Here is a 25,144-nt window from a genome sequence, read left to right as displayed (position 1 = left end):
AATTCTGGGAGATTGTGGTAAAAAGCCACCACGGTTCTCATGTACCTTCTGCTTACTGGTATGTACTGGTCATGAGATCATTTCATCACGCCAGTAACCTTGGTAGTGTTGAGAAACCATGATTACAACTCACAAGACAGGCAAAAAGTCCCCCCCAAAAGTCAAGAAAGTCTTGGAATCAAAATGATTTGAAAATAAAAGCAAAAACCTTTAGTGTTTGGATTTTTTTTTGCATGGCTTGTAGTGTGCAAGTTTGAAATCCAGTTCAGAAATGCCAAGATTTGTTTTGCAGCATGAAAAGACACATGCAGGTGTTCACTGAGAGACACTTTGCACTAGGTGGTGAAAAATGGAGTGTTGCTGCTCTTCTCTCTGTGGGGAGGATGCCTTTAATTGTGTCTTTGCCACAAAGAAAATACAAGAAACTTGTGTGCAAGCTCTCATGCTAAGTTTGTCCTGCTCCCTGGAAAATCTTGGTGCTTCTGTACATCTGCAATAAGTTAAAGCACTGGTCCAGATGCTACTGACACCAGGATGTATTTGCTACTACCTTCAGGGTTTGTTGGCTTTGGTTTAGAGACTCGGTTGGGAAGCAAAGCTGCAACCTGCATTAGGGAACAAAAGTTACATGCAAAAGTCTGTTAGCTAACCAGGATGGTGGGATGCTTGCAAAGGGAAGTTTTTGTGAGGGTGAGGAAGGGAAAATGAAAACTGCAGGCTCAGAACAACTGTAAGAAGAGGAAAGCCTTTGAAGAGACGTGGTGTGAAGAAACAGAATTAGGGATACGAGAATGGGAAAAATACTGCATTTTTTTTCCAATGGAGAACTTCTTCAGTCTGTGTCTGCTTAGAGATTTCACAGCAGCTTTCCAAAGAAAACCCAGGAACCTCAGGAAACGGTGCCAGTGATTTAGTAGCCCTGCGGAAGGGTTCTGCTCTGGCAGATTTACTGCTGTGATTTAAAACGTGGCTGTCCCAGATGTTTGCCTTACTTGTCAGCTGGAAAATACTGCCTTAGCTGTGAAAGGGACATGTGTTAGCATTTCAGGGCTCAAATTTACAGGCTGGAGAAGAAAACTGCTTTTATGGGGTTTTGAGCTAATATCATGGACTATATACTAAGCCGGCTGTGGCATCAGCCTGTGGCCAGTGCTGCCATCCCCTGTAAGGCTGTGGGTAATCTCTGCTGAGGGGGGGGGAATGGAGCAGGGGACAACGACTTAGACTATCACAGCTACATCTGCTGGAGCTGTCTGTCATAATCTTCCCCTCTGAGGTGTAGGAGCCCCAGAGTCAAAGTTTTGTAGTTCGGGCATTGGAAAATGTTGGCATTTAAAAGAGGTCAGACAAATGATGGTCTTAAAATGCTTATTTCTCTTCATTATCTCTAAAGGAAAGCTAGGATTTCTGGCTCTCATTCTGAAGTTAAATTAAAAAAAAAATCCCATGTTTTATGTCCAATTTTACAAACGTTTCTGTAATTATGTGGTTTGCATTCTCAGAAACCAGTGCTGAATTTGCATGCCAAGAGTGTGTTTTCACTGTTTGTAGCAATATGTGTGCTAATAATAATAAAAGTGTTATATTTGCCCCAAAGAGTAAATAATAACGAAGTATATTCTGTGATGAATAATTGATGTGCCCAATTTAAAAACTGATTAGCAAGCAGGAATAAAAATCAAGACAGAAAAAAAAAATTCATTAAGTGACTTATAAAAATTTAAAATTTTGAAGGAGAAACAAATGTGATTCAGTTTATAATGTATGATGAAAACATAAACATTAATACTGAGCTTCATAGGTTCAACATCACTGTGCACTTCTTTCCACCAAGATGGCTGCATTTGAATACCAATGAAGTGATTTCTGTAGCTAGCTCCTTTTATGTAGAACTTAGGGATGTTGGTGATATTAAAATGAAAAATAATATTGTAATGAGTAAAATTTCTGGTGTGTCTCTGTGTTGTGTAAGCTGTTTGTGATCTGGTTTTGAAGTTGTATCTCTTTATCTTGAGATCCAGGCTGATGTTAAAACATGTTCCCTTGTTGCTAGAGGTTTTTTCCTTGATTCCAAAGAAGATTTGCAACTAAATGGGGTAAATAAATCAAATCTTTCCTGCGTGTTTCTGGCACCAAGCAACACTGTATAGACCATACAGGAATCTGCTGACTGTGGCATGTTTTATTTGGGAAACTCCATTTAGCTTGATGATGCCATTCATATCAAAATGATGCCAAAAAAGGTAATGGCTCTAGATGACAAGTAATATTATGGTAAATATTGTTATTTGCCACACCAGGACAAAGCTGGCACTCTGTCTCTGTAGGTATGCCTGAGCTACCAGCTGAGGTAAGAGCTCAAGGGACAGCTAATGTCCATCAGACTCTGGAAATGCTGTGTTTTCTAGCTGCCCTCTGCTGTAATCTGGCTGCATATCAGCATAAAAACATATATGGTATAAATGAGATGAACACAATTCATAGTAAGAAGAGAAGGTGACTACACTCATCTCTGAGCATGCCCCACTCTTCCAAATGAAATGAGGGAGAAGTTGTGCTCAAAATAAAGCAGTTTTTTTAGGGCTCTAGAGCTCCCAGGTCCAGGGACTCAATTCTTTGTTACCAATCTAGGCACAATCAATATGGCCTTAATCTTGGGGGAGAATGGTATGTGCTTTATAATGGAGGCTTTGGAAACCTCATATTTTTTTCTGGCTGCCCATACTTTAGTGGGGAAAATCTCATCAAGGAGAGAGGAATTCTGTTGTGCCTTTTGGAAGAAAAGCGGTGGGTTTTTTTTGCTCTCTTCTCTATGTTGCTGCTTTGGCCTTTGTACTCATTGTGCCTCTACTATAAACAACAGAAACTTTAATTAGGCCCATTAGAACTGTAAAAAGTATTGGTCTTATTAGTGTATTTGACACAGAAAATTACTGAAAGGTGAGGTCTGGCCAAGCAGAAAATAATTCTTTGAGAAGGTGTGCACATGCTGGAGGTAGTGGTACCACTGTGGTAGACACTGCACAAGACAAATGCAAAAGGTGAAGAGACCAGGAACCCACATTTTCACAAGCTGCAAGAAAAATATTTATGGAGTTATGATTTAAAAATAAGATCTCATTCCTCATGGATGAGGACCACAAAAGCATTTCCAGAAGTGACAAAACCTCCAACCACCAATTGAAGGGGGAGACCATAAGCCAGTTTCCTTAATATCTTTGGGGTCAGCTTGCAAATCCAAGCAGACCATCTTGTCCCTTAATAAGTGCCAAGGAAACCCATTATTCTGGGTGTAGGCTAAAGTGTCCACTCCTAATAGATCATTTAACAGGTACTTTTCCTATTCTTCCACCATGAGGTGGGACAAACTTGCTTTTAAATGAAATGGGTAGAAAATGTACTTTGGCTTTATTTTTGTACAGGCACACCCATACACACACAAATATCCGACAGATCACTGTGTTTGTACACACACACGTAGAGCTGCATGAAGTGAATCCCCAGCTTGGGCAGAGCTCCCTGCCACACCTAAACCCTAATGGACAAAAGGACCTGTGCTGGCCTCCCCTGCACTGTCCTAACCCTGCAAAGATTGCTGTGCCAGATGACAACGTAGATGGATCAGGCAGGTATCAGGGGAGGTCGAAGCATATGGTGGCTCCAAGGACTGCAGCATTTATTTTGGACGGTGGCTTTTCCCTCATTGAATTCACAGAGGTTATAATCTCTTTTCATGATTTACCACTTCCATGAATTTCACACCTAATGGCTCAACGCAGCCTCTAAGCCCTTTAGGATGCAAAACCAGGAGCATTTTGAAAGAAAAGCAGTGTACTTGTTTGAAGACTTCAAATGCAAATTTTTTTGATCTTATGAGCTTTCTGGTGATTTGAAGTTACTACCTGTGGTCTCTTCTCATACTCCTACCAGTGACAGCTGAGTGCCTAATTTTAATTGTTGCTAAGATTATTAATGCCTCGAGAAATTTTGCCTATACCAAGATCTGGGATAGCTACATCCCAGGTAAGGGTCATTTTTCTCCAGATTTTTAGTAGACAGGGAAGGTCTTGTAATGTAAGACATTTACAGGCTGGAACAAAGAGGAGGGAGTCACCACAGGGACTGAAAATGCTCTGACTAGTGAAAGACTTCAGGAACAGTCCAGGGAACAAACGCCTAGTTAAAGTGTCTAGTTATACACCATGATCCAGGGAGAAATCATGCCAAAAGACTGGAATTAGAGTGTGGTCCTGTAGCCCTGAAAGCAATCCCAGTTCTGAGGAATGGATGTGGAAACTGGATCCTGCTCTTTTTGTCATTCCACACTTGTTTTGTCTCTCTGGTGTTGCCTCAGGATAAGAGTGATCAAACCAGAAACTCTTTTTGTGAAGACTGTGTCTATTTACTCCATGAGATAAAAATACATATGGACCAGGACACTGACAGCTTGGAGTAAAGCATTCCTGTGGACTACCAACGCGTTGTGAGGATTTCAGAGGCCCCCCTTTTATAAAGGGTGTTGGAGGGCATGGATGTACAGCCTCATGTGTAGGGCTGTAGGAACATTGGCCCAGTTAGGTGCAACCTTACCAGCCTCCTGGAAGATCCAGGAAGATCAGAGTACAATCTGACTGTCAAGGTAGAGGTTTATGTAACACAAAATATGTGCAACCAATACTAGATTGATCAAATGGATACCCTGAACATTCAGCACAGGACCAAATTGTAAAACTCTCCCTATCTATGGGTGACTAGGGACTAAGGGACACTCGTTATTGTGAGTGAATAACTTAAAGCTCCAGTTTATAACCCCTGTTATCATATATATTGGATACATGTGCTGATTCCTTTTAGTGGTGGAATTGCAGCATAGCATGCTTGCTAATTCCATGATGGATACAATTAAATGTTAGATGTGGCAATCTAGCCACTAAACTGAAGCATTAAAAAAGGGAAAGAATTGTTCTACCATTCCTCATTTTACATGTTAATCATCAAAACCAGTATCTGTACCGCTTTCTCCATTTTCCTATTTTTTTTCTTGCAATATTTTTTATTTCAATTGGCAAGACTCAAATGTAATTTCCAGTCAGACCACAGTGTCAGCCTGGGTTCAGCATGAGGGGCTAAAGTCAGGCATCAGGAGGGCATTCCAAGGAGAAGGGGGCAGGACCTGTCCTCATCCATATTTCATTGGCAGGTCTGTGCTCCTCGCAGATTTCTTGCAGGCATGGCTTGTGGATGAACACTCATCTGCTGTTTTTGTCTTTTAACATAACTGGCTGTTTTTAAAGCTACGGTCAAAGAAATCTCAACATGATTCCAGATCTCTTGTATGTGTTACAGATAGGGACTAAAATGAAACCCAGTTGCTTAGACTTCAATGAGTTAGGATCGGAATTAGCCCAGGATTAGCAGCTTTGTATCTCCAAATACACAAATGCAATTTCTTCTCTAGTCAACAAAGTGAAAGCAAAAGCAAAAAACCAAACAAAAACACAAAACAAGCAAAAAACCAAACAAAAAACAAAACAAGCAAAAAAACCCCTCAATTTTTATTTACAAGGGTTAGACTTTTGCATGGAAGTTCTGCCTACTTGCACTTGTGCAAGGATGAGCAATTATTAAGGGATTTTCCATTTGTAAACTATGGGAAAGAAAAAAGTGCAAATGGAGATGATCCATGAAAGAAGAATTTTTGCAAAAAGACCCAGAGAAATGAGGTGGTGCTCCTCCTGAAAAAAACTTTGCCACTTGATCACTGTCAGGTTAGTGACACTTGGTTTAGACCAAAAAATTGCTTCATAATAAAAGGGCTCTGCTCAGATACAAAACTCTTGGTGTGACTGTAGCTCAGTGAAATTGGTCAAACTAGGGGGAAAGGAAATGAGCTATTGCAATTTTCACTCCAAGGAGACAGCACAGGGCTTCCAGTGGGAAGAGCAGATCCCCAGACATATGGTTTTAATATCCGTAGGGTACGGGACGAGCACTGCTGCACAGCAGGCATTCAGCACTCCCTTTCTTGCATGTCATCATGGGCTTGGAAGATAAGAAGGGTGGTTTTGCAGTGTACAGTGTCCAGGGAGTCACACAGCAAAGTTGCCCACAAACAACTTGCTTGGGAGTGGTGCGGATCCGCTCGCGCGCCCTCGTACCTCTGTGGGTTTTCTTTGCAAATCCCCTGCAGGCAGAGTTTGCTCAACTAGTCAAACTGGCTCTTTCTGTCTTGCTTTTTTGGCAAACTGAGAATTTCCTTCCTGATAAAAACGGACGGCAGGCGCCCCGATTGGGTGCTCTGTTGGAGAGGATGTGACATCAGGCACATCTCTGGCTTCGCCGGGTCGCTGGCTGCCTCCCAGGACAGCTAAGGGAGCTGCTTCGTTAAATCCCAACCCAGGTACTCGAGTTTCTCCACAAAGTGCTGCTGGCACCACGTCCCAGCCTGCTGCAAGATCTGTTCGACTCCTGTGTGCAAAGTCTGCTGAGCAGATCACTCCCACTGCCGGGGGCTCACTGGGGACGATGGAATTTGAACTCTCGAGACCGACCGCAAAGTGAAAAAAAAACAAACCAGAAATTGGACAGACAGGGCAGACAGACAGACAGAGATGGATGAGGAGGGAACAAATCAAAGCGCCAACAAATTGCAAGGAACTGGAGTTCAGGCATCTGCATCTTCTCTATCAAACCCGCTGATGGGAGGTAAGTAACACTCCTGCCTTGCCACCAGCTTTCACCTCTGCCAATAGTGGTGAAGGAGCAGTGGAGAAGACAGTGTCAAGCTATGATACTGTGATTCTCCTGGTGTTCTCCTTCCAGGGCAAGTCTGCAGTCAGTCCTACAACACATCTCCATGCTCATGCACTTCAGAAAGGATTTTAATAAGGTGCTCCAATGTGAAACTGATTATTTGGTTGGAGGTTTTTTTTGGGTTTGTTTTTTTTTTGATGTATCACAGAAACAAAGGTCTGATTCTGTACAGTTTCTACAAGTGAAAACAAATGCAGTACTTGAACCATAGCATGCTGAAAAAAAAAAGGTGCAATGTGCCATGTTTTACTTAGATCAGTGCCAGCTGGAAGCTCAGCACTGTCTCAGTTCCTCTTTTTCTTTTTCTTTCTTTTTCTTCTCTTTCTCCTCCTTTCTTTATTTCCTTTCTCCTTTTTTTTTTTTTTTTTTTTTTTTTTTGACACAGATCATTTGGTCCTTTAAAAATCAGAATTCAGATGATTTTTCTTTTGTCTGCCTGCTCCCTAGCAGAGTCAATAAGTGCTTCTGGCGAGTTACAACAGGAATGTATTTGGCTCAGGCTACAGACATCACAAACTTTAGAGGAAAGCCTCGGTACATGAAAAATACTATTGTATATAATGCCATAGGCATATACTGATGTAAATATGTATGCAAGAGCACACCTCTGCAAAAAAGATTTCAGTGCCCTTTGCAAGCTGGACTATGTGGAAGGAAACCAGTCCGGAGACAAGCCTGGAGTGTTCAACACCCTCCACGTGGTCATGGGCTGGAAAAAGATGCTTTCAGACATCATCACAAAAATGAGTGCTCTTCTAGAAAGGTCCAATGAATGCTCTGTTGTCCACAGGGAGCAGTCAGGGTTTGTGTGGCCATTGCTATAAGGTTTCCTCTGTATATACCACCCTGCCAGTGCCCAAGTGGTGGTAGTGTAATCAAGAATGACCAAAGATTTAACGTAACCTCTGGGCTGGCTGTGATTTTCAGAAAGGGGACCTAGGTGAAAGCCAGCAGATTTTGGATGTCTAGATGCTGAAGGTCTGCAGGCCAGACTAGGTTTGTCCATGGACTAAGGTGTGAGTATATTTCAAATTTGGATGAATGGCCTTGTTTCTCTGTGAGAGAGCAGTTTTGCATACTTTTGGCAAGCAGAAGTCCTTGTTGCTGTGATGGTACATGCAGTGAACATAGCTGTGCCACCCTTCTACAAACAGCTTTGCTCCTTCACAGGAACCTCTAGTAGGTAAAGTCTTCTGAGGACTTTCCCAAAAAACACTGTTTCAGGATTTTAAAAGTAAATGGGCAGTTAACACTGGCATTAGCTTAAGCTTAAATTAAAGGCTTGTGTACAGTATAAATACTGAACATTTTCCACAAAAATAATCAGAGGGCTGGTACACCTCTCCTATGAGGACAGGCAGAGAAAGTTGAGGTTGTTGGAGAAGAGAAAGCTTCAAGGAGACCATATAGCAGCCTTCCAGTAACTGAAAGGGCTACAGGAAAGCTGGGGAGGACTTTTTACAAGGGCATGTAGTGATAGGAAAAGGGGTGATGGCTTTAAATTGAAAGAGGGGAGATTTAGGTTAGACATTATTAAGATTTTTTACTGTGAGAGTGGTGAGGCACTGGAGAAGGTCAACTATAGGAGCTGTGGATGCCTCCTCCTCTCTGGAAGTGTATAAGGCTAATGGCCAGTCCATAGATGACTATGGTCTGGTCTGTCTCTTTTTTGAATTTCAGTAGAAACTGCTTTTTCTCAAAGAAGCATTGAGATGGATGGAATCTGCACATGGATGTGACAGCATGATGGGGCACCTCCCTTTTTTTCCCCAGAATGCTGACACATTGATATAGCAACTTGGTAGTTTGCACAAAGCCCCACCTGTATTTGTGTGGCCAAAAAAAGATCAAGCTGCAGCTAACAAAACTTGTTCCTCGGTCTAGATTTTTAGAATTGCTGTAGACATTCTTCCCTTGCAACTCGTGCATATTGGACAATGACAGTTTCTAAATGGGAAAATCTAAAGCTTTTTTCAGAGCTTTTGTGTATGGAAACACAACCAATGATAACACAGACAGGATCAGCAAGAACAACATGGTCAGATAAGCATCAGCTGACACACATCACTTAAGGCAAAGCTATTTTAGTCAAAGAATAACATTGTCCTTTAATAACTGTAGCTTCATTTGGCTATCGTTTATGAGACCAGAACCACAGTTTCTGGAAATGGCTGTCCATTTGCTAAAGCTAAAGGATGTTTATGACCTCAATGGAACTTTGTGTCTTCTGTAGGATATGGCCATGGAACACAGCAGGAGGCAAGCAGAGCTCAAAAGATGATAATAAAAAAGAATAATAATAAAAGCCTTCTTTAAAACAAATTCATGTACATTACCCAGATTTCCTGAGGTCATTCCTCTGTTTATTTCATACAATCAGTACAGCCCATAAAGCTGTAGAGGGGTTAAAATTTTGGGCTTCCAATTCTGAGGCTTCTCTCAAATATGAATCAGAGTTGACGAATCTTTCTGTGCCTGTGTCTGAGTTACTTCTCAGTTTATCATTTTTTTTTCCCTTTGACCTTCATAACATAAGTAATATAAGATTGGAAAAGATCATTTGACTCTTGGAGTCTCATCTTGTTAGCTAGTTCTGTACTGCTGAATAAAAGAGATCGGGACCATTTCTGTCTTTGAGACCAAATCGTAGAATCACAGAATGGTTTGGATTGGAAAGGACCCTAAAGAGTCACATAGTTCCAACACCCCTGCCACAGGCAGGGACACCTCCTGCTAGACCATATTGCTTAAGGCCCCATCCAACCTGGCCTTGAACACTGCCAGGATGGGACAGCCACAATTTTCCTGGGCAACCTGTGCCAGTGTCTTATTTTCCTTCACATCTTCGCCTGCTTAAAGCTCAATGCTGAATTATCCTCCTTGCTCACTTGTCAGTGCAGGTTTGTCTACTAAGTCTGCACCATCTCTCTCAGTGTCTCAGAGTCACAGGCAGCAGCAGGAATTGATGACAGGTTTCAAAGTTTACACCAAACACCTATTCTGTAGACCATTGTTAATAGATCATCTAACACCTTCCCAGATCCCTGACAACAAACTTACGATCTGAAGATGAAGACAAATCCACAGCTGTTACAAATATAAGTCACAAGCTGGAGAAGGCACCAAACTTTCTCCCTGGTGACAGTGAAGGAAAGAGACTCTTTCCTATGCTCAAGTAGACAAGGCAGGAGACCTGTGTGGATATGCAAGGAGCTCCTGGAAAAACTTAAGTGGAAAAAGGTAGTTCACACTAAGTTGAAAAAGGGTCTACTCAGTTGGGAGGATTCTAGAGACACTGTTAGAGTTTGTAGAGATGGAACAAGGAAGGCCAAGGCTCTCCTTGAACTAAACCTGGCTAAAGAAGTTAAAGAAAACTAGAAGGGCTTCTTTAAGTGTAGTAACAGCAAAAAAAAGAATGGGGTAAATATGGGTCTACCTGTTAAATGAAGTAGGAGATGTATCAGATGATGCAGAGATGGAAGAATTGTTGAATGCCTTCTTTGCCTCAGTCTTTACAACTAAGACCAGCCCTAAGGAACCCAGACTCTGGAAATACAGGAGCAAAACTGGGAGGAGGATGATTTCCAACTTCTTGGTGAGGACTGAGTTAGAGATTGCCTGGATAAACTGAATACACACAAATCCATGGCCCCAATGGAGTTCATCCACAAATACTGAGAGAGGAGGTGGTGGTGGATGACAAGATGATCCTCAGAGGTCCCTGGCAACCCCTCTGAGGGCAACCATTCTGTGGTTCTGTTTGGTACTATGAAATGCTTCTCTTCCTTCCCTGGGGGAAACTGGGCCATTGACATCAACCAGACACTGGATTTTGAGGAAATGAATGCTGTAGGAAGTAAATGTCTCTCAGAGGGATTATTGTTGTCAGGTGTCTCAGAGCCATAAAATCTGTAATAGTGAAGATCCCTTTCTATTAATTACTTTAATGAATTAATAATTAACTATATATTAATAATTAATATTAATATTTGTATGATATGTATGTGCTTCACCCCATTTTGTGGTTTGAACAGCACAGAAAATACAAATATTACTTAAAGTGCACTGTTGCACAGGCCAACACCAAACACTGAACACTGAAAGGCAAACCAGCAGGTAACACAACTGATCTCCTTGTACTTTGGTACCTTCTCTTGTTTGGTATTGGTGACTCTTGGCCAGTTCTGAGCAGGATTAAATGATTGAGCAGCCATACCCTTTTCAAAATGTAGCCCTTTTGAGTTAATTGGTAAAGTGTAACAAGGCTGGGAAAGCAAAAGTGTGGAAATAATTCAAAGAGGAACGAGCTCAGTCAGAGCAAGGTGGTGTTCTGCAAATCCCTGTCTCATCTCCTGAAGGGGAGCACAGCTGCTCAGCACCAACATGAGGTGAGTTAAAAACATATCCAAAGTCATCCTCTTGGCTCACTCCCTCCTGATAGCTGCTCCATAGATAGTCTGGCAGCTTATGTAAGAAGTTAGAGACATTTACTGGGCTCACATAGTTGAAGTAAAAAAACACTAATAAAAGAGTCCACGGAGCTCTTAGCCTCTTCCCTGTCTTTCTTTTTATACAGACTTTGTTTCAGACTGGTCTCCTTTACATGATGCCTCCGTCCATGGGCGCCTGCTTACTTTGAAGCAACTCATCAAGCAGGTACCCTTCTGCTGGGTTGATGGGATCTCTGCTGGGTTTGCTCAGTGGCTGAGTTCAGACTGTGATTTACTGTGAGGCCTCTGGGGTGAGAAAATCATGTTGACCAGAATGCAGTGAAATCGAGGTGTAAGAGATCAATTTTTTTGCTACAAATGGTTCCTTGCCCAGCTCCAGTTCTGTGCACTAAGCTGCTGATGTATCAAAATATACTGGGTCACACTTTTAATTCTGGTGCAGGCTATGAGAGCCAGTTGCTTGGCCCTATGGGTGGCTGAGGTCTTCCCTCTGCATCTCCTGTGCCTGGAAGCAGCATTTTCATGCCCTGGGATGGGGGACAGGTCTGGATCCAGGCATTGGTCTGTTTAAGGCTTCAGTTCAGCCCTAGCACATCTGTTTCTGATGTGCCTGAAGGTCCCTGCTCCAGCTGCAGAAGGACACAGCTAGGGTTTAGGGATTTCTGAACCTCACTGCTCCATTTCTCTGACATTCCTGGATTTAGCCTGTGGAGGAGTTGATAGAACAGCAAAGGGTACTGGACTCATCCAGCTTAACCTACTGGAGCACCAAGATTGTTATAAAAAAAGATCCTGTAGAATCAAACCAAAGGTTTCTGGTGCAGGGTCTGTCTTTCCTCCAGAGTGTGCCTCAGTGCTCAAAGTAAGAAAAAAACTCATAAACACTTCAGGATTTGATCCAGTCAAACAAACACAGACTCAGCTGGAAGGAGGTCATAAGGATTGATCAGTGATGTAAAAAAGCAGCAGGTTTTGCTTGGGAGTGTTTGTTTTTTGTGGTTTTTTAAAATTTCTATTCGTGGTGTAGTAGAAATAAAATCATACTGAGCTTCTAAAAGTTTGTATTGCCCCACTGGACAGTACACAGCCTAGAGCTTTCTGCACTGATTAGAAGCATATAGAAGGCATGGCCTCTGGCATCCTGTGTCAGAATCCATTCCAGCTGAAGCACACATCCTCTTTATCTGCTTACCTGCTGAGATGAGTAACTCCAGGAAGTTGAGGAAGGTCTGATTACATAACACTGAAAAGCTAGAATGAAGGTTTTTTGTTTGGTTTGAGGAGGGGGGTAGGGGAGGGCAGAAGCTGGTTGTAATGATATTTTCCATCATTTCACCAGGGGAGTGATGTTAATCTTGTTACAGCAGACCAGGTGTCCCCTCTCCATGAAGCCTGCCTGGGTGGTCATGCTGCTTGTACCAGTGTCCTGCTAAAACATGGAGCTCAGGTGGGTGCATGACAGACAGAGTGTTGTCTCTAGTGCTAGTTTGCTGCATTTTAATGCTAGGTGAGGTACTATTCCGTGTCAGCATGTCACTGTTATTTACATGCTGTTCTTAGCCCTGTTTAAGGTACAAATGTTATAAAATGCACTTCTTAATAAAGCAATCAAAAAAGCACAGTTATGAACAATAGCTATTACTGCTCTTCGGATGGAGGTGCAATGTTCTCATCATTTACTGAAAGAAGAAGAGGAAGTTCCTCTTTCACAGAGTTGATAATCCTGCAGCCTTTAAGGGTATATTTATTTTCTGCACACACTAACCTCATTGATGTTAATATGCAGAGTACTGAGCAGAGCTGCAGGGCTGTCAGGATCAGCCGATAATAAAATTGGGAGAAAATTAGAACAACGGGCAAATAAAGTGATGAAATAAATATGTCTCATGGCCTTTACTTTTCAAGCTAATGATGAAGTTATAGTGAATAAGAGAATTAAGTCATTTTACATATAGTAGACTTCAGTTTAAACTTGAAAAAAAATAAGGGAAGGGCTTGCAGCTAAAAATGGGCCATTGCAGGAAAGGGCTATAAGCAGGTGTGTTTCAGATAATGGAGAAATAAGTACACACTTCACTTGGTAACTCTCAAGACACCCTGACAGCACTGGTGAAACATTCTTTTGTGGGAGGAGAGCCCTGGGGGCAATTTCTCAAAAGACACTCTTTTATGATCTTTTTAATAAAAAGCTATAATCTTCAGAATCAAGAAGTTTTTATAAGGAATTAAATAAAAAGTATTGAGAACCTACATTTCTGTTGAGAGCCCTAATTTCTGTTGAGAAACTGGGATAATTTTGAATCTGTTTTGAAATACGGAGAAAACACCAAAAAAGCCTCATTGTGTTATTTTTCCCCAGGTGAATGGAGTTACTGTGGACTGGCACACACCATTGTTCTGTGCTTGTGTCAGTGGCAGTGTGGCTTGCTTGAATTTATTGCTTCAGCATGGAGCCAGCCTGCACCCACCCTGTGACCTGGCATCCCCCATCCATGAAGCTGCTAAAAGAGGTAACTCCATGGGCATTGTAACTCCTTTCCATATTGTGAAAAACCTGTTGAAGTGGAAAAGAGAGATACAGAAGGTAACTTTCTTCATTGGGTCATGTGAAATACCTTCCTAGTTGGTCTCATCATGAGTGGTGCAGTTCCTTCCACCACTGGTGCTCCCTGAGGGCAGCTTCTCTGGGCTCTCAGGGCCTCTGAATTCCTCTGGTGACACCTGCAGGGGGACGTGTTGTCCAAATCAGCTGCTAACAATGTGGACATCTGAGGGAGTCATCTGGCTATCTTCCAAAGCCAAAGAGAAACACCTGATTCATCTCATCTCTGGTGGACTTCTGAAATGAGTCAGATAAAATGTGAGGGCTTTGGACTGCTTCCTGACCTGACAGTGGCTTTGTAGTTTCTGTTTTCTAGGTTGGAAAGACTGGTGTGGATAAAAAATTTTGCTCTACCATCTCTTGACAAAACATTGAATTTTTGCCAAATGGCAGCACTGCAATAGATAATTCCGACTGCTGAAAAAATGCCTGATTTTTTGAGTTGACTTTTCCTTTTCCCTTTTAAGGTCATGTGCAATGTGTTGAAACCCTTGCATCCCATGGGGTAAATATAGATCACAACATCAAACATCTGGGTACTCCACTTTATGTAGCTTGTGAGAATCAGCAAGTGAACTGTGCCAAGAAGCTGCTTGAGTCAGGTAAAAAGAAAAATGAGGGATGATAAACTCTCATATCCTGTAACATTTACCTTTGGGTAGATTCTCTTTGCATCAGAGATTTAGAGGAGCTAAAAACATCTGAGATGTTTTGCTCTTAATTGCAGTCCTGAGTTAAATGGTGTAGTAGGGCAACACAGGTTTTCGTGACCCAGGAGCTCAGCTTTACAGCTCCCAACAAAATGGGATCCCAACAAAATGATCCTAGATTTCACATGGCTGGTGGTTCCTAGAACATAATTTCCAGTGTCTGTGTGGTGCTGCAGTTATCTGAAATGGACAGGAAGAATTTTCTTTTTTTTTCTTTTTTTTTCTTTTTCTTTTCTTCCCTCTTTATCCAAAATAATTAACTCAATCATTTTACATGTTTTTTGCAAGCGTGTTTTAATTCCTATTGAGTTCATAAAAAGTTTGAAGCATTTCCAGACACAGAAAAATGCTCAGCTCTGTATTCTTTGCATCAAACCTAGCTATAGGTTTAAGCACTTGGATAATAAAAGACCATTTTTTGTTACCTATGGTAGGTCATCCCTTGTAACCAAAGGGGCCATATAACCTAAAGTGGCAACATAGCTGCTACAAAAATTTAACACAGTGATCTTTTTTGAAGGAAATCAAATACAATTTACAACCTACATTTTAAATGTTTGGGTATTATTTTCTGGTTTCTGACACTTTGTTGTTTGCTACCTTCTTTGTAGGAGAATGTGTATTATAAAAACAACACAAGTAGTTTTAAATTGGTTCTGCAGCTCACCATTCTTGTATTTTAAGGGCCATTAGCCCAGCATAATGGAGGAGGGAACAATCTTCAGGGTGCTTATAGCCTCCTCTACCAAGTACCTCCAGAACTTTTCCACCCTCACATATTTTCCCCAATAAATTATTTGGCATCTGAAAACATTGCCAGTTTAAGACTCCAGTTTAAAAGAGGCTGAAACCCTACATGTATTTTAAGGGAAGGAGTATTGAGATGGGGAGCAAGGGTGGGCCGTAGGTGGCACTACAACTTTGTCCCACTACAACATAGACAAGGGCTGGACTGGATGAAGTCAGTCCTCATGCACCATTCCTCTGGGATATTTTTCTTGGTGGTAACCTCACTGCTTCCCAACCAGTGCAAGCTACGCATGTGAAAACTGTGGTACCAAGCCTGAACATGAGGAAATCCACTCCTGGGGGGATGCTACAGAATTTATGAATTAGTGGGGAAAAAAAGCAGCTAGAGCAGGAGATGGAAATAGGAGATGGACTGTGTTGTCATTATTCTTTGTCTTTTTTTTTTTTTTTTTTTTTTTTTTTTTTTTGGCATTTCTTTCTGTTTAGGAGCAAATGCGAACAGTGGCAAAGGCCTGGATTCCCCTCTGCACTCAGCTGCCAGGAAGTGCAGCGAGGAGCTGGTGATGCTGCTGATTGACTTTGGAGCAGATATTTGGGTGAAGAACGCTGAAGGGAAGAGGCCAATGGAGCTGGTCCCACACAGCAGCCCTGTGGGACAACTCTTCCTGCAGAAAGAAGGTGGCCCTTAACACCTGTTTTATTCTTTCATGTGGGACTTGTTAGAGAAAAAACACATTGCTGAGAAAGATTATGCTATTCCTTAGCTAGTGCTATGCTACCAGCACTACATCACTGAAGATAACTCAGATGATGACACTAAATATGTCCTTTAGCATCAGAATATAGTGGTACATTAACTGTAGGAATGATAACAGCAATAACCCATCTTTTGACCTCTGGGTTGTGAACCTTCTGCATCAGGGAGCAATTGTATGGAGCTTGCAATACAATGCAAAATAGAGTTTTGAATCAAAAAAAGAAAAAGCAAAATGCTCCTTAGAAATTAATTGTAGTTTTTTTCCTGATTAACTAAAAGCAGTGAAGTAAGTAGGAGTCTCTCCATTCCCTTGCATGTGAGACAGGAGTAGACCCAAGAGTGTTATCTGGAATATGCCAACAAGCACAGGCAGAAAATCCTATTTGGTGGGGGTTGAGGCTAGCTGGTAAACAGCAGTTTTGGTGATTTTTGTTTGACAGTATTTTGAGGGTCAGATGTGTGCTAGATATTGGTCTAAGCATAAGAACAAAATTGCAACCAGAAAATTTTTACTGTATGTAATACCAAAAAAAAAATATATGTATATATGTATCTATATATATAGAAACACTTCTAGTTCTTTGTACCTATTTTTATTGTTTAATTAGTTAATTTATTAATTAAATTAATTAATTTAATTGTTTATTGTTTGGCCAAGCTCTTATGTAGTTGCAAAAGTACCTTTCAGATGGAAGACTCTATATTAGGTTTTTTGTGAGTATTAAGGAAAGTTGCATAGAACAATATAATGGATATAAATATATGTCAGTAAATTTCTAAACTAGACTTTTTTTAAATGGACGATATTACGTAGTATCAAACCGTAGGCTTAACACTAAGGGAGGTCTTATTTTGTACTTATATTGTAAATGAAACGTTTTCAGGTCAATTTTATTTTATTGGGGATGAGTAATGAATTATGGAGAGAAGTCTTACCAATCTTTGGGAAAATTAGAATAAGATCTCTCATGTATAATCACTGATGTACTCGTGTTCTTCTTAAGACGCTCTCATTTGGTCAGAAAATTGTGCACATTTTTCTAAATAATTTTCATTATTTTAAAGAAGTTGCTGACAGTGTGGTCCATGGCTTTATTACTCCAGTTACATGTTGATGTGATTGCTGTCACGAAAAGATTTACACCACGGTAATACTGGAATAATAAAGTCATTAATCAGGCCCTACTTGAAACACTAACCTGAAGATAACAGTGTGAAACAGCAGCGCTGTGAGTGCTACATATGAGCACGGGGTATTTAGTTTCCCAGCCTAATCTGTGGTGCAGAGAGCAGTGATCTTTCTGAGCAATAATCCCTGCTGTGTCAGTCTCCTAACTCACGTGGCACTGCGTGTGTCCTGTGGATTTGAGAAAGAAAACCATACCAGGGACACCCTGTGGAACCAGCCTGGGAAGTGCTGCTCGGGCTGGGCTGACAGCTGGGCCAATAAGGAGCTTTTCTAAGTGAAATGCAGCAATCAAAAGCAGAAATGATAAATGCCAGACGTGCTACTGAATAATTTCTTAATGATGTTGTGCAGCATCCCCTTCTCTGAGTACAGTCAGAATTTCTCTGGCCAGGGGAATGGTTACAATCTGGAGCAGTGCTGTAAACATTAGCCCTCTGGTTTCATGGGGAGATTTGGCAGAGTCCAACAGCCCCATGGCCCCTCAGCACCAGAGCTGCTGCTCTCCTGTCCCACTCCCAGACACAGCTCCTCTCCCCCTGTGCTGCAGGAGACACATAACTACTCACATACATATGAAATACATCTCCAGAAAGCTGTGGGCTCCATATTTGCATCAAAAGAAAACCACAGACAGTCAGGGGAGGGGATTCTCCCCCTCTTCTCTGCTCTTGTAAGACCTCACCTGGAGCACTGTGTCCATTTCTGGAGTCCCCAGCATAAGGAGGACACAGAGCTCCTGGAATGTGTCCAGAGGAGAGACACTGAAATGATCAGAGGGCTGGAGCACCTCCCCTGTGAAGACAGGTGAAGAAGTTGGGGTTGTTCAGCCTGGAGCAGGTTGCTCGAGGAAGCTGTGGCTGCCCCTTCCCTGGCAGTGTTCAAGGCCAGGCTGGATGGAGCCTTGAGCAACCTGGTCTGGTGAGGGGTTGGAACTAGATGATCCTTAAGGTCCCTTCCAACCCAAACCGTTCTATGAATCTCTGATTCTGTCATCTCATTGGGGGGGTGGGGAAGGACTTTGAAGGAAGCTTTGATCATCTCTGCTTCTCAAACAGCACAAACCACTTCACACTACTGCAGCTTAAAATGGAAAAGGCCATGCTGCTAATGCTGCTTGCAGCTGTGCAATGACAGAGGGTGACCAGGCTTGAACTGAATTGCAGGCAGCCTGATGTCCTTTGGTGGGAGCAGATCTGATTTTCCATTGCTGAGGGTCCTGGGGGCCTCACACCCCCTGCTTGGAGTGGGTTGCAGGAGGTGGGGGAAGTGGCGATGCTCAGCTGCTGTTTTGACTTTACAATTTTGGGGTGATAAAGCCACACGTGTAACCTCTTCCCTGGCTCTCTCTCCAGGGCCTCTGTCTTTGATGCAGTTGTGCCGTTTGTGCATCAGGAGGTGCTTTGGACACAAGCAGCATCAAAAGATAGCTGGACTTCTCCTCCCGGATGAGCTGAAACATTTCCTTCTTCACATTTAAACCTTTTGTGTTCAAAATGGTGCCGTTAATAACACAGCCAGGTTTGTTAAGGTTCTTTTCTCATCAAGTAGTGTTGTCAGTATTTGCAATGTTAATTTATGGTTGCTGCTGGTGCCTGTTAAAGCCCTGGGTCCAAAAAGGGCAAGACTGACCAACTGACTCAGTCCTCACAGCTACCGTCCCCACTAAATCCATCATTTGGAAAGTAATAATTCTGTATGGTTGCATGGTGAAGCTTGAAAATATGACTGAAGAGCCCTCTAGAAAGTTTAAAAAATGAACACAGTAGATCTCTTGATTCTACTGTATCCTGGCATAGTCTCAGAGGGCTTGTTGCCAACACCTTATGAAGAAAAAACACACCCCAGCCCAGCTCAAAAAAGCACTTCATAAGTATATTAAGGACACTATTGAAGACAGGCTGAGGGAGCTGGGGTTGTTCAGCATGAAGAAGGCTCTGGGGAGACATAATAGTGACCTTCCAGTACCTGAAGGGGCCTACAGGAAGGCTGGATTGTTTGCAAGGGCAACGAGGGGCTATGGCTTTAAATTAGAGTAGATTTAGATTGGATGTTAGGAAAAAGTTTTTTACCATGAGGGTAGCGGAAGTATGGAACATGTTGCCCAAAGAGGTAGTTGAGGCCTCATTGCTGGAGATACTCAAGGTGAAGCTTGACAAGGCTCTGAGCAACCTGATCTAATTGATGATGTTCCTGCTTAGTGCAGGGGGGTTGGACTAGATGACCTTCAGAGGTCCCTTCCCACCTAAATCCTTCTATGATTCTATGACAGCTACTCCTCCTATAAGCAGTCCTGATGTGCCTGACATCTGTGAGGGCTGGTACCCACACCAGCGTACAGATCAGGAAGGGGAACCCAACTGAACCTACTTGCAAAACAAGCAATGCTCTCTGGCAGATCACATTTATTTTTTAAGTGTATCACGCTGTGTATAGATGAGCACCGACAAACAAACTGCATCTGAGACATATATTTCTGACCTGACATCAAGTAGATCACTGCTGATGTCAGCTCCCTACAGGGCAATAATAATGTGGGGAAAAACATTAATCATCCAATAAAATCACTTATTCCCAATGTTTTGGGACACGAGGGAGGTACATTTCAGTACTACATATTTTTTCCTTTCAATATACTGTTTTTCAAGGGCACAGGCTAACAGGCTGTCAGTTGCAGGCAACTGAGTGATCCCCCTTCTTGCCCTGAGAATTAGATGATATTTCCTAACACTTCTCAGCATGCATCAGAAAGACAACAGTTTCAATCCCCTTTCCTCGCCTGAGAAAACATATCTTAAGAGTGAGATTTTTTTTTCTTGGAGAGGTGTCACCTCATTCATAGCATTTTCCATGGGAGCAGTAATAGCAACACCACTAATGTGTCATCATAAAACAATGAAAACACTGAAATTAAAGTCAATTCCAAATCAAAAAGGTAATGGATGATTTGTGGTCTCTGTTTGGTTGCTGAGCTACTAGCTCAGTTTCTCTCACACAAACATGACATATGTGGTTCTTATTCCACCAAGGGCCTAGGAACAAATATTTCCTCCAGCTAAACCTTAATACCAGTTGTTTTTCTTTCCCTCCCAGAAGAACATCCTGCTGCCAGAACTTAAAGCATGGTTACAACCACTCTGGGCTCTCCCAAGCCAGGCTCTGGTAATATTGGCTTCTTGACACATGAGGAAGCAAGGATGCTGAAGCTCTGGCTCTTCTGCCCATCAGCCTACCCTCTCTCCAGGCCTGAACTGCAGGGCATCTGCACCACCTGTGAGAAGCAGGGCACCCACCTTCTCTTGAGGGGCTACTGCCACATCACCTCTGTGGAGGGACAGGCCACCAACTTCAGTGAATTTAGATATCCTTTTTTTCTTGACTTTGCTGGGAAGACTCCTGGAAGAGTGGGCTTGGATGCAAAACTGTGATGATATCAGTAATGCCAGCAACAAGATTTACAGCTCTCATTATCTCAAATGTATAGAGAGCAGGAGCCTTCAAATACATAAACCTATTTTGGTGTTAACTAGTGTGCAGTGTGTGTAGTGCAAGCCTTTTTGTGTATGGGAAGTTGATGAGGCTGGATCCACCACTGCCTGGATGCTCAAATTTGATGTAAGTTGCAATTGAAATCCTCAGCTGGCAAACATGACTGCTTGTCATAAGCATCCCGTGTGATTGTTTGATTTTTATTTTTTTATTATGTGTGTGCTGACCAAACACAGCAGGAGAAGTTTTGTTGGTTTTGTGGGACACTGAATTTTACCCTAATAGGTCAAAGTGATGAACACAGTTGGGTCCGTAATTCACCTTGTGATGGAGACACCACGAAATCTTCACTTCTCTCACCCAATTCATCACACAATATGAGCCATGGAAAAATCCACTGAATGGTTTAAGATGGCCTTCTACATTCTTCTCCTCCTGCTGGGAAGACAGACAACAGACATCTGTCTTTGTATCTTCATAAGCTGAATAAAACCAGGCATTTTGGATGGGAAAGGTGGATCCTTCTGAAATTAGTATCTTGGTTAAGCTGAATCTGCACTGAGACAGCAGGGAGCAGACAACAAACCTAGTGCTTATATTTTGAAGATTTAAGTGTGAAGAAACCCTGCTTTGGTGACACATCTGAAAGATTCAGATTATTGTATTTTAGATTATGAAGAACCATTTTTTACGCACTAGTGTATCATTTACCTTTAAGCATCTTACTTTGTAACCTCAGCCAATGGGTTTGTAGGAATAATATTAACATCAGGAGAAAATTGGTCTGGCAAGGCTATGAGAGTGTTGCTTCTAGACTGCTTTTCTTCTGGAAATTTCATAGTGTGACACTGATTACTTGAATCCCTCTGATCAAGTGTATTTAGGATGAATTCTGTACTCCCAGCTTGTATCACCTCACTATGTGTGCTTATTTATTTTAATATAAATCATGATCAACACTGGTTAATTGCAGCTTTATGCATCCACACTTATACAGCTATAAACTGTAAAAGCCGTAGAAGAGGCAAGCTGAATAAGCTCATTAGAGGTGAGGTTTTGAACTTTTTCTGTAGTTGAAACTATTCCAAATGTAATGCAGGACTTGAAAGATTGTCAGGAATGTATTTTATCAGATTCTTTGTTACTATTTTGTTAGCAGTTTAATGGTGATAAATCCACAATTTTATAGGGTATTTGCTTAAAAAGAAATTTTTATACTCGTTAAATTTTCATTTATTTTTTAAATGGTAACACTAATTTCATGTATTGTCTGATGCTATGGATTTTTAGACTGAACTCTTAATTGTTTGCAATACTGGCTACAGGCAAATAGTGTACAGAATAATGCCTTAAACAGACTTATAGTAAAGATAGCACTAAGATGTGAATACTCTGCACATCTTGCCTTTTGCTGACATTTTAAGGCAGAGTTGGACTCTTGTAATTGTTTCTCTGCTCACTTGAGCGTTAATGAAAAGGAGCCCTAGATTTTACAAAGTAGAAGACATCATTAGGGGTTTTTGGTGTTGGTAGGTTTGTTTGTTTGTTTCTTTGGGGGTTTTTTTTGTTGTTTTTTATTACTGTTACTCCTTATTTGATTTTTTTACTTATTTTTATCGCTTTGCTTCTCCTGTCTTCTCAGCAAGAGGTACATCTAACAGTCAAGGTGCCCTTACTTGTGCCTGGACAGCAGGAACTCTTTCCTGGAAGCTTGTGTGTGGAGATCCCAGTATAACTTGAAGTTCAAAAGATGACTTCCAGCATTCAGTGGAATGGCTGGAAAGACATAGGAGGGCAGAAATTCCCTCTCCATGAGATGCACCTCTGGAAGTCTCTGCCCAAAGAAACCAACTGAAAGTGAGAGAGCAATGACAGCAAATTGCTTTACAGGTTTTTGTTTCTGTCAGGTACAGGGCTGCTTATGAAAACTGTTGCACTAAGCAACCAGAATCTTAACAAAAGAAGACAACTCATTTAAGTGAGAAATTTCTCTTCTGATTTACCAAAAGATATATGAGGCAGCAAATACTTGCAAAGATGTTCTGGCTCTTCAGCTGTAGCTTGGTGAATTCATCCACATCCCAGGACTTGTTTCTTCATGCTACAGTTGCATGCAAAGGTCCACAGCTGCTCTGCCCATTTCATGCTAATTCGTGGTTCTGTTTTTTTTCTCTTAAATGGAATTTTTTCTCACAAATGTCAGTAAATCAAATACACAGCTTTGGATAATATGAAGACAATGTCCTTTTGCCTCTCCACTAACATGAATTCCTTCTAGTATGGCTAAGAAGTAAATAAATTTTACATTACCAGCTTATCAAAATGGGACAGACCAGCTGCAAAATAGTGAAAAAGAGAGTGCTTGTACCCCCAAGCATAGGCTATATTCAGTCCTCTCAGACTTGTGTTCTTGATATCCACAGGTCCAGGACTTGACACTTCTAAAGCCACTTTTTCATGCTTAACATGCACTGTATCTGGTAAAATGGAGACTGCCTGTTCTGCAGTCCCAGCCAGAACCATGATGGTTTTGGATAAAAATTCCCAGGAGTTATTTCTTTGCACATCAAGTGATTATTTTTCACTCCTTGATACATTGCTCAGCTCAGTGCTCCAAGGGATACTCACTTTCATGCACACAGGAGATATTTGATGCAAAAGCGCTCTCTAGGATGCCTTGGGGATCCCACTTTTCTTTAAAATTACAGCAGTGAGCTACTGCTAGGAAATAATTAAAATTCTTATATTCTTATTCAAGAAAGTAACCCTTATTCCATTCCTATCCAAGTGCTTGGTATCACACCTGGACAATACCTGGATCATGTCACCATGCAGCAAGGTCTTGTTTCTGATCTACTACAGGTGAAGCCTTTACTTTCTGAACTACTGTCCTTCACATTTTTAAAGGCCCTGAAACTCATTAATCATCACCAGTTCAAGAGACATGGGTGTAGATTCATGGCTTTAGTGCCTGTGAAGTAAAATTGAGTTTGTAATCTGTAAAATGTCTCACTTTGCAAATTACACTGTGGAGTCTCTGCCGAGTCTGGGGCTTTTGAAATCCTCAGAGTTTCCCTTTCTATGGTCTGAAAAATAGTGATAGAAATTAAAGCAGCTCTTTGTCTAATGAAAGCACACTGACTCTGAATCCTGAAGGTTTACAGAGACCCTGGAAAGATGAGTAAGACAAGCATAGTATTGTCTTGTTCATTTAAATTGCATTTTTTAATGAACTTAATTTGAGGAACATTAGTACTGGCTTTGCCTTTGATTAAATAATTGCCCATAACCAGAAGCTGTTTGTGTTGGGAACTTCTGTATGGACCAAAGCTCCCTGGAGCTGCTTTGCTTCACCTCAGTCATCCCCAAAAGTGCAGCACCTGGTACATGGTTCCCCTTTTGTGCCCTAGTGGTGAATGAAGTCTGAGGCTGAGAAACTCTTTATCCAACTCTTTATATACCACTTTTCCCATAGGCTGGTAGGCAGCACCTATGCCTTCCCAAGTCTTGTAAATGAGAACTATAGAGCTCCCTTTCCATAAGAGCTGCATTCATATTCATGGGTTCAGAGTAGGTAACAAAGGGATTACTACTCCTGAGCTCAGTGGGTTCAAGGTGCAAGCACATCCTGACTTCCTTGGAGTTAAGTCTATTAATCATTTGTCCATGGAAAAGGCAAATCACTTCTCAGGCCCTGGGAGTACCCGTTTACTCTCGTTGCTTACTGATCACTGGAGGAGAAGAGCTTTGCTCATAGTTCCCAATTTTTGAGGGCCAAAACTCTTTCTTCACAGAGCAAAGGTTAAGAAGTAGCTTCTCCCTTCCAAGCTAAAATTACTTTTATTATTCCCAAGGCTAGAAAATAAACAAAGCCAGCCCCAAGCAGTTCAATCCAAGTCAAGTAAATTGCTCATTTTTCTTGCAGAAGCAGAACAAAACATGAAAAATACTGTCTACCAGTTGGCCTATTGGGACATATTCTTTAGAGGTGATGGAAGAAAATTCAAATTCCCTCCTAGAATGGAATAGAATCAATCTCTATCTTTGCTTTCCCTGGTGCTTTGGAGATAGATTTTCCTCTTTTTTTTTTTTTCCTTTTTTTTTTTTTTCCTTTTTTTTTTTTTTTTTTTTTTGTGAATCTGAGCCTCTTGCTCATCCAATTTATCCAACAAGACTGTCTGACTTGAATTCATTAATAGTTTTTCACTGATAGTGCCTCAGTACCTAAGAAAAATAGACCAGATATTTGAATAGGGCCATCACTGGGGCAGGGACTGACGACCCTGAGGGGCTGATGGAGAACCTGGGCCATGGGTAAAGTAGGGAGAGTCCAGGGGCTGGCATAGGGCACAAGGGCAGGTGGTGCCTTCAGGGTCTCCGTGTCTC

At 41.7% G+C, this 25,144-nt stretch overlaps 1 protein-coding gene across 4 annotated transcripts; it reads left to right on the top strand.

Annotated features, from left to right (window-relative positions):
• Positions 1-6,346: 6,346 nt before the first annotated feature.
• Positions 6,347-24,053, top strand: ASB9 (ankyrin repeat and SOCS box containing 9). 4 transcript variants are annotated; one of them, XM_071748539.1, is made up of 9 exons: positions 6,506-6,705; positions 7,199-7,281; positions 11,390-11,469; positions 12,604-12,711; positions 13,624-13,774; positions 14,334-14,468; positions 15,813-16,004; positions 18,625-18,790; positions 20,363-23,797. In XM_071748539.1, the coding sequence occupies exons 2-8, from the start codon at positions 7,230-7,232 to the stop codon at positions 18,747-18,749; spliced, it is 843 nt and encodes a 280-aa protein (XP_071604640.1). In that variant the 5' UTR covers positions 6,506-6,705; positions 7,199-7,229; the 3' UTR covers positions 18,750-18,790; positions 20,363-23,797. The 4 variants fall into 4 exon arrangements, with proteins under 4 accessions (XP_071604622.1, XP_071604631.1, XP_071604649.1 ...); XM_071748521.1 differs by lacking the exon at positions 7,199-7,281 and having other exon boundaries at positions 6,347-6,705; positions 20,363-24,053; XM_071748530.1 differs by lacking the exon at positions 7,199-7,281 and having other exon boundaries at positions 6,493-6,705; positions 20,366-20,502.
• The last annotated feature ends 1,091 nt before the right edge of the window (positions 24,054-25,144 follow it).

This window comes from Heliangelus exortis, chromosome 1 (assembly GCF_036169615.1).
Source record: "Heliangelus exortis chromosome 1, bHelExo1.hap1, whole genome shotgun sequence".
Lineage (NCBI taxonomy): Eukaryota > Metazoa > Chordata > Aves > Apodiformes > Trochilidae > Heliangelus > Heliangelus exortis.
This window is presented reverse-complemented; position numbering and strand designations above follow the sequence as displayed.

Coding starts and splice junctions, on each gene's coding strand:
- ASB9 (XM_071748521.1), top strand. CDS start 6,612: ATGGATGAGGAGGGAACAAATCAAAGCGCCAACAAATTGCAAGGAACT. Junction 12,712..13,623: donor TGCTAAAACATGGAGCTCAG/GTGGGTGCATGA, acceptor ATTTTTCCCCAG/GTGAATGGAGTTACTGTGGA. Junction 14,469..15,812: donor CAAGAAGCTGCTTGAGTCAG/GTAAAAAGAAAA, acceptor CTTTCTGTTTAG/GAGCAAATGCGAACAGTGGC.